This window comes from Thermobia domestica, chromosome 13 (genome assembly GCF_964235325.1).
Source record: "Thermobia domestica chromosome 13, izTheDome1.hap1.1, whole genome shotgun sequence".
Lineage (NCBI taxonomy): Eukaryota > Metazoa > Arthropoda > Insecta > Zygentoma > Lepismatidae > Thermobia > Thermobia domestica.
This window is the reverse complement of record NC_137466.1, coordinates 133394340-133404719: the sequence shown is the minus strand read 5'-3', so window position 1 is coordinate 133404719 and position 10380 is coordinate 133394340. Positions and strand designations below refer to the sequence as shown.

Below are 10380 nucleotides of genomic sequence, written 5' to 3'. Positions count from 1 at the left end.
TGTACAAACATAAACTCAAATGAAGGAAGAAGTAAGAAATTAGTTCTAAAAGTAATCATTTTATTCTTTTTCTCTCCTTGAGAACTCAGAACTTTATCTTAGATGTACTTCTAAAAGCATTATTATAATGAGATAAGCGTGCTCTTTATTTTTTTATAAGTAATTTGCTTAATATTAATACAGTTGTGTTACAGATAACATATAATCCAATTCAAGATATTCATCAATAAACGGGTGTAATATTAAGTTGAATTAAAATGTAACTTTTTGTATACAAAAACAGTAAATTACATTTCTCATATTCTTTCAATTACAAAATTAAGAAAAATTGTTAACTTATATTCATATATTACAATATACTTTTAACGATTAATTTAGATAAACCTTGAAGTGGTCGAGATGCTTAAGCTGTCAATAAATCATTGGAAGATCAAGCTGTCTTTTAATTGTAAAATATTTGTGTCATTCACTAGGTGCAGTCTTCTAATTGGAAAATATTTGTGTCATACACTAGATGCATTCTGCCTAGCATTAGGAATTTGCTAATATACTACAGGAATTTGTTAATATTTTTATTGATAGTAACGAAAGTGTAAGGTAAATATATTACAACATATCTCTTTATAAACACCGTGCAAAGATCAATTTTTATTATTTGCTTTCCAATTGGATTTCAAATACAACTGAAAATATTTTCTAAGGATTTCATTACATACTTATAATTAAGAATCTATATGGACACATTACATTCAAATTATCGAATATCTCTTTTATCACTAATATACATAAACAATGAATTTAATGGTATGAGATTTTGTATAAGACCTGTTTGTTACAAATTATTAACAGAAATATGGTCTTTTTAAGTGATATGTGTCTTATATTAAAATCAATTATAAGTTAGCAATAATATAAATAAGAGATTTGTAATATTACTTGAAAAAGATTTTACATATGAAAGCGTCTTTTAATTTTAATTGTTCTATCATTAGCAAACTTTCTGATATTCTTCAACATCCTCATAATCAGATGGGAAATATTATATTCCATTTTCTTAACCGAAAAATACTGATCAAATTTTTCTAACACTTCTCAAAGTTGGCTTTGGGATAAAATCAAAGCTCTTTGAACGAATACTTGTTTACAATATCAATATTTAAGAGTTCTAAACTTACATGTTTCAATATTTGATGCCAAGAAGATTATATTCCTCTTGACATGCGAATAAATTTGTAATGTCATAATGTCACACTTTAGCAATATCTTCTAAATAGTATACGTTGTTAGAAATACGTAATGTTATATCCTAATAATAAATTTATCATATTTGATTTTCAAGATTCTTAAATTGATCCTGCATAAATTTTATACAGGCAACCCAAGTAGAATATCTTGAAACTTAGCAAAAATGTAGAGTTCTGAGAAAAATTAATTTACTCTTTTTCTTTTCAAAAAAACTTACGATTCCCATAAAATTTTCAACCATACATAAGTGAGCATAAATAACTTTCTTGAGCATTATAATTGCTTGCTGTCGTTGTTAGCAAATAGTTGTCCATAATGATCATATAATATTTCATTAACCATTTTGTCATTTTGTGCTCCCATAGTAGTAGGCATTCCAACACCAAATGCGTTTTGTTGAGTCTCAGTATTGTTGAAGTTATTATTGTTTGATCTGCATAAGCGATCCCACATCACACCATATTCACGTCCATCACTACTACTCATGTCAGGATTAAGCAATGATTGCGTTTCTCTTGAAATGTTCGCGTTCACGCTCTGAATGGACGTACTTGCAAGAAATGGCTCTTCACTATTATTTGTCTTTTCTTTTTCTTTCTCATGCATCAAAAATTCTACGATGTTATTTATTACTGTAGTCTTGCTGAGATCTTCCACTGGACTGTTATCAATGTAATTTGGAGCTATGAACTCTAGGTTTTCCTCCTCTGTTGAATTGTAATTAGATCCATGCGGATGTACAGTATCCTCCGTCTGTCTGCTTTCATTCAAATCACATTGCAACAGGCAATTACTTGTTGCTATATTGGAAGTGCTAGGTTGGTTGAAATGCTCTGAGGATGTGGTTTGGCAAGGGGAATCTGCATATTGCTGTGTTGGTTGTCCATACTGTAAATGACTGTTCCAAGGTAATTGTGATAGGTTGCTTTCCGTTCTAAAGTTGCAAAAGTTAGATGAAACTTCCGATTGTGGTCTCATGTTCTGATTTAAGAGCAAATTTCTTTGAGTTTCTTCGTCGCCACCACAATTTAGCGGTGCTGGCTGTAATATGTTATAACGATCTTGTGGCATATAAAAGTTTGTAGTTGCTGTTCCAGGTTCCCTTTGGTCATTATCTCGCACTGTCATATGATTTTGAACATTTGATGATAGATGACAGCTGGGTGGCACAGATTGTGATCGAGTATCTACACGGCCATTTCTGTTATTTAATTTCTCAAACTGTGTACATCTCCTCTCTCTAGTATATCCGCTTGTACGTCTCGCTGCCAAATTTACGAAAATTGGCACACTATTTGGATCATCTCTACGTTCTTTCGCTAACATCAATTTGAAATCTTTAGACAGATGCGTCAACTTGTGCATATTGAATTGCTCTTGATTATAATAAACTTCCCAACATAGAGCACATCCAAGAGAAATATGCTTTCTTATATGTTTATTAAGTCCAGCAAGAGTTTTTAGTTTACGTAAGCAGACCTCACAATGAAATCCATAACTCTTACGCACATAGCCTTTCTTCGATAAACGTTCAGCAAGTACAGATTTCAGTTGTGGATCATCCGATTTGTCATGAGTATTGGGATCCACATTAATCGAGAGCGAAATAGTATTTTGCATTAACTGATGTTCGTCAAGAACCGTTGATGGACCTTGGTAAACGCACTCCAATTCAGATGGACTGTCTAGGGCTTGAGGAGAACAAGGGGAAACAGGAGAAAAGGGTGCCTGAGGAGGGACAGAATTTTGGTCAAGGTAAGGAGATCTGTAAGGTGGAGGTGGTGGAAGTTGGACTTCTGATGAACTATGACTATTTTCTTGTGGCAATGTACTAAGGTACTCGTTATGGATTTGTGTTGGGACGTAAAACTTATTGCTTTCAAATCGCTGTCCAGAAGTAGAAGGAAAATTATGAATGTTCAACCCATCACTGTAGGAGGTGCTTCTAAGGGCATCCCCATTCTGAAAGAGAGATTTAACAATATATACCATCAGAGAGATTTAACAATATGTACCATCAGAAAGATCAGCAAAGAAAGTACGCTAAAGGGAAACAAGCAATATTATAAATATTACTATGCATTCTTAAAAGGTAATCTATGCCTTACTCATAACGTTGACTAATTTTATCACGAAAGCAAGGAATTAGATCGGATTGTTTGAAATTCATATCCTGAAGGAGGATAAAGATATTTTAAAGAATACAGTATCTCACGAGTCTCTGAAGTTAGAAAATTGAAACTCGGCATATAAATCCTTAATAAAAATTTTAAAAACAAAACTAAATAGAGCCTAACTGTTTCGACATTTCACCTCTAAAAAGAAGAATCTACTTCTATCATATTCACATTTTCGACTCTTTATTTCCTTATGTGAGGATTCGCATACATTAGAGATGCGAAAGTTGGTAATATAAACTTTTTCATTCAAGTTATAGGAATAAGTGCCTCAGTATTTTCGAAAATTCCTTTCCTAAAAAGCTCGATTTCTACAATATTCATATTTCCAATGTTATGTTCTTCAAAACCTATTCTTCCTGTTTAGATCTGCGCTGTGAGAGTGCCACGGAAAACAAGGAGTGCAAGCCCCCTCCAAGAAAAACAGGACTACACCATAACACCACCACCTCCGAATTTTACTATTGGAACTACACACGCTGACAGATGACGTTCACCGGGCATTCGCCATACCCACACTCTGCCATCAGATCGCCACATTGTGTACCGTGATTCGTTACTCCACACAACGTTTTTCCACTGTTCAATTGTCCAATGTTTACGCTCCTTACACCAAACGAGGCGTCGTTTGGCATTTACCTGCGTGATGTGTGGCTTATGAGCAGCCGCTCGACCATGAAATCCAAGTTTTCTCACCTCACGCCTAACTGTCATAGTACTTGGTGTGGATCCTGATGCAGTTTGGAATTCCTGTGTGATGGTCTGGATAGATGTCTGCCTGTCGGTGGTCTCTGTCAGTCAACAGACGAGATCAGCCTGTACGCTTTTGGCTATACGTGTCCCTTCATGTTTCCACTTCACTATCACATCAAACACAGTCAACCTAGGGATGTTTAGGAGTGTAGAAATCTCGCGTGCAGACTTCTGACACAAGTGGCACCCAATCACCTGGCCACGTTCGAAGTCCGTGAGTTCCGCGTCGCGCCCCATTCTGCTTTCTCATGATGTCTAATGACTACTGAGGTCGCTGATAATGAGTACCTAGCAGTAGGTGGCAGCACAATGCACCTAATATGAAAAACGTATGTTTTGGGGGTGTCCGGATACTTTTGATCACATAGTGTATAACATACAACTTTGCAAGCGGAGGCAAAGAGACCTAACGTAACCATACTAAAGACGTCGGGCATTTTTTTCACTTTAGGATTTTTGATGGCGATTGATCGGCGATGACACACGTTTTATTATATTCAGATATTTGAATACTCGGATGTTTCAATACTTGAACTATCAAATCTTCAGGAATAATAATAGTAATAATAATTATAAACTAATAATAATAATAATAATAATAATAATAATAATAATAATAATAATAATAATAATAATAATAATAATAATCTCGTAGAAGATTAAAGATTAGAAACTTAGGTCATACCATTATAAGCAGAAACGTGATATGTGGCAAGAATATTTCGGGTTTGTTTAATGTTGCCCACGAGAAGAAGAATTTCTCATCTCGATTCTGAAACAAAACAAACAAAATCGGGACGAGAATTAACATTTTACATTCGAGACGGGACAAGGCTAATTCAAGTTATCGTTTCGCTTTGGAGATGAGAATCGACAGGAGGCGAAAAGTATCGTAAACATTTCTCGTCTTGTCTCGATTCTCGAAAGATTGAATCTTATACGCTGTTTTGTTACTTTGTATTTAAGAGCTCACTGAATTATGGTATATCTATTTTTGTAGCAAAGCTTTATAATTACATCTGCATATTCTACAAGTTAGTTTATTATATGCCTTACTGTTCAATGATATTTAGTTATTTTTATTAAAGTTATTTTCCTTAAAATTACAGTAGAATACTTTCTACATGAAACTTTAGTGGGACGCTTTCGTTTAAAATTTGGGTAGTTGCAGAGATGTGTCTTGAAGGTACGGAACTCCTTCCCCGAAATCCCTAATTTTAAGTAAGTTTTGCCAAATTTTAGGGCAAGTTTAAAACTTTTATACCATTATTATTATTATTATTATTATTATTATTATTATTATTATTATTATTATTATTATTATTATTATTATTATTATTATTATTACTGAAGTGTTGTGAATTTAATGGTTCACTGTGTTCCACCCAGCTCACGCCTAATAGGCATTGTGCTGGACAAACGTCGCGTGTGTAGGTTTTCTCCGGGTTCCGCTTCCTCCCATTTTGTTTATTCCAATATTTCTTTCATTCTCATCATCGACCTCTTCTGTAGCTTAGCCAACAAAACCATTACTTAAAAACAAATTTTTTAGGGCTCTTGTGAGTTCAGTAGCCCTACTTTCTACATGATATTTGCCTGGAAACTTTCCGTTTAACATTTAGCTAGTTGTTGGGAGTATGCAGAAGGTCCTGACTCTTCTCTCCAATCCCGACTATTTTGTAACTTTTGCCTAAAGCTAGGGGCGATTTACAGATTTTAATACAATCTGTCCTCATACAGAATTTGTCTTCTATATAATAATAATAATAATAATAATAATAATAATAATTATTATTATTATTATTATTATTATTATTATTATTATTATTATTATTATTATTATTATTATTATTATTATTATTATTATTACTGAATATTTGAGACCTCAATATTACCTCCTATTCCAATGCAAATAAGCATAGTGAAGTAAAGAAAAATGAAAAGAAATTTTTTGGATCCTCTATAAGGATGAATTGCCTTATGAGAGATACTTTGGAAGGGAAAGAGGGGAAAAAAGATGTCAGCCCCTGGACAATATGAAAATCGAACCTTCGGATGCCTTAACAGAAACTAAGTAGGATTTGTCTTCATCACGATACATAGTAACGCCCTTTCTTTGGGTAAAAGACTTTGGATTATGTACGCGTTATATTAAGTCTATTTTAACTTCCTACTTTCCAATTTTGGTTGAACGGATGTATGGAACGTGTTGGAAATGACGAACGATAATATTATTATTTCTAGTAAGAGTGGAAGAATTTAGAAACATTCCACAAGGAGACAATAACGTTTCAGACACATTTATGACTCACACTAGGAAATAAGGATGACCCTTTTGTATTCATGAAGTGTTTGCGGAACACGCTAAGTTTTGAGACAGTACGAATCGAGATTGTAGACTGTGACGTCATGTTGTTAGTATTTCCCTTGTGAAGGAAGTCGTTTTCACTCTAACTTGTAAGAATGAGAGAAATTGTCTATTTTTCATGTATTGTACATCTGAAATATCAACGGGAATCGAACCTCGGACCCCTAAATTACGAAACGAATGCTCAAGCTACTACCCTAAGACTGCTCTGTTAAGTAAGAGTCAAACAACACTCGTGTATGTAGCAAATTGCACACGCTTACTATTCCAATATTTTATTAACGATGAAACACAGATTCGGGTCATGATAAAATACTATCATCCAGAGAATTCAAATTTAAATTTTAAAAATGCATACAAACACGCAAGAACATGAAGGAGAAAGTAATCTTAACAGTAATTCGAACCCTTAATTTTAACTTGGTGCCTCAGACCACCTTTTTGATTCACCTAAAGTATCTCCGTAACTTATCTCTATTACACTCGGTTATTCTCGTTTCACAGTTATTTCGAGTAACATTGAACGACAGGGACACGAATACAGATACATCGAGGAAATTTAATATTTCAAAGGCTCTCCCACTGGGAATCGAAACTGAGACCCCGCCCACTGAACAGTCTGATGGTGGGGTACCCAGTTCGTTCCCAAAGCAAGTAATCTTGAGACGGACATCGTACTCATTGGTTTTCTCGGGGCACTCCTACTTTCTGATTCCACCAATTTGTCCATCATAATTCACTTGCTTTAATCATAGTCTTCCTCAACCTAACAGGCATAATCGTGGGATATTAAAGGTAAAGATTTCATTTTCAAGCTGTTAACCCAAACCAATCCGAATCGAAAAACTGTTGTATTTTCTACTGCTCATTAACGTGTTTTCACAAAAATATAGAGAAAAAAATAAGGGAAGTCGTAATTCCACTCAAAAGTGAAACAGCAGATTCATAATACCTTAATTTCAAACGAAACAATTATATATCGTTTGGAACTTTCCCAAAATATGTACGGATATTCTGAAAAGTGTCAATATAGTGCTTCAAACAAAACTGAACCAAATTACCGCTCGTTTTCTGGAATAAAGGGACACATTCTGTTTCAAGCTTAAACCGAACCAAAACCAATTAACCGGTTGTTGGAACAAGTCTAGTACCTAGATTGTAGTTGATGTTACTATTGTCTCGTGAAATCAACTGCGATTATGTAGATCAAATTTGGAGATAAAGCCCCTATAGTCCGCTCTTTCCGCCCTTCTATATGTGAACATTTGAAATGTAGTCGTGCAGACGGCAAGAGGCCAGATGGTATGACCCTAAAACCGTGGAAGAAAGGAAAAGCACTTCTATGGGATTTTACTTGTTCCGACACCTTCGCCCCTTCAAATCTGCATTCTTCCTCAGCACAAGCTGGCAACGTGGCTGCTCGCCGGGAAACAGAAATGCGCAGGAAGTATAGCAATTTACTCGACAAATATCATTTTGTCGCTCTAGCTGTCGAATCAGGTGGTTCATGGGGTCCCGAAGACCTTAACTTTATAAAAGAAGTTGGTCACCGCATTTATTTATCGTCAGGAGTAGAGATGCAAAAAAAGCCGGCTTTTTTGAATCGATGTTTTTTTTTCACATAAAAAGCCGGCTTTTTGGGAAAAAACCGAGAATTTTGGAAATTTTGGCTTTTTTCAACTTCATGATTTTTCTATCTAAATAGCTTTCTTATAGTATATTCTATAGTTAGATAAGAATTCCATGATCTGAATGTGATATTTCGCTCTGAAATTCACCATCAAGATGGATGGAGCACATGTTTTACGAATTAAAGCTAACATGAAGAATGTAGTATTTGAGGGTAATTTTAGAGGCTATTTAACTTTATTTTAACTTTTGAGTTATCGACATCTTTTTTCTTCTCTAGTTTGTCATCCGTGTTTCATTTCTAAGAGCTTTTAGTACTCTAGCAAAAGTTAAACTTGCCCGTTTTTCTATTTATCCGTCAAAGCGTACGTTTTTCAATATATCCGTCAAACCGTACTTCCACATTTCTGTAGCTGTGAAGTGATTTAGCAATAATTTTCCGGACACAACCTTGAATACCAATTTATACAAATAATCAGTAGCGGATTTAGAAAAGTACTTTAGGGGGTTTTTTTCTGATTGTTTCGTTTCCTAAAAAGTCCTAATTTTATTTGGGAAGTGCTTGAAGTTTATGAGTACAGGCATAACTAATATTTCGATACGTTTATATGTTTAGCAATAATCTTCCGGATACAACCTTGAAGATCATTTTATACTGAGAATCCGTGGCGGATTTAGAAAAGTATTTTGGTAAGAGTTTCTTACTAATGTTTAGTTTTTTTAAACATTCGTAATTTTTATTTGACGGGAGCTTAAAGTTTATGAGTAAAGGCATAAATAATAGATATTTCGTTTGTTGCAGACATTCCGTAACATTGGGGAACGGGCTTCAGTCCGAAAGACCGCCCCCTAACCTTCGCAAAACCGTCACTGCTGGTAATTAGTAATAATAACGATTTAAAAACAATAAAAAAGGAAGTCGCCCAACTCACAGTACACGCACTATTTCTACATTCACAGATGGAATGAAGAAAAGCTTTGTCAGAATGGTCGAATGCTGGTTGAATCTCGGACTTCCCGATAGAAGCGCAAAAGCTAATCACTCAGTCATGTTTGTTGTGCAGTTGTATTTAGCTTAACTTAAATATATTCCGTAGTCTTTTTTTTGGGGGGGGGGAGTTCCGTAATGATATGTTGAATCCCTTTTGTTAAAAATTCAGAAAACTTGAGGATTGGGTAAACTGTGATGGTGGTTCTATAAAACTTAACTGTAGAATTTCAAGAATATACAAAACCAAAAGCTCTAGATGTGCAGCCTTTAAGTGTATCATATAAATCTAAGTATTTCTCTTATGTTTTATTTTAATTTTATTTTGTTTCAAAAAGAGGGTATGGAATATTTTGAAGTAAAAATACTACATACTATTTTGCTAGTTATTTGTGTATTCTTTAAAAAGAAGTGTTTACTTTTAGGGTTGGCTGATTTACACCAACTTTTTTTTTAATAACTGGTTTAAACCACAAAAATAAAAAGAATGAAAAATGCGAATCGTGTGAACTTCATGGTAACGTTTCCAGATATCAAACCACCTGCAATAGTTTTATTTCCCTTTCACCTTTTAATCAAGGTGTCCCATGTTCAATTCTCGGTCGAACCACAATCCTTCTTTCATGCGTAACCCAAGTAGCGGTTCGGATGTCAGTTTAAGCGAAAGTCTTCTTGATAACCTCGGTATTTCGTAAGGATGTTAAGCCTAAATATACGAAACAAACCAAATTGTATATTTCTACATGCCTAAATGCGTGTTGTTTTATAAAGAAGCTAATATTGCTTAAATATATTGATAGAAATTGGCAAAATTTATCGATTGCCTACGTAGCTTCCAACATTAGCTTGGATTGGACTTTCAATGATATCTACGTACCGGTACTAAATTTGTAATTTAATACCTCAGTTTTAGCGTACTGATTATGGTACGTTGACCTTTAAATTTTACATGCAAAGCAATAACAGGATTTTCCCGTTATTGTCTTACATTTCAAGTAATGACGGGATTTTCCCAATGGCTAGGGCAGGAGATTCTCAACTTAAGAAATTTACTGACCGCACCTCTTTAAGCTTATGGGAGTTCTTCCGGCATAGCCCCGCTGTTGCATAATAACATCAAGGCGAAACAAACTTAGGCTGTTTCTGTGAATATGTAATATAAATACATAAAGCAAAAAATCTAAGTCAAAAAAGCCTGGTTTAAACCAAAAAGCCTGGTT

The 10380-nt window shown here is 34.5% G+C and overlaps 1 protein-coding gene across 1 annotated transcript in view; it reads right to left on the bottom strand.

Moving 5' to 3' along the window:
- Nucleotides 1–244: 244 nt before the first annotated feature.
- Nucleotides 245–10380, bottom strand: part of LOC145668524 (uncharacterized) — a 158520-nt gene continuing 148384 nt past the window's right edge. The window contains exon 20 of the mRNA XM_081736501.1: nt 245–3207. Coding sequence (XP_081592627.1) covers nt 1519–3207 — 1689 coding nt within the window. The 3' untranslated portion in view covers nt 245–1518. The remainder of the gene's footprint in view (nt 3208–10380) is intronic.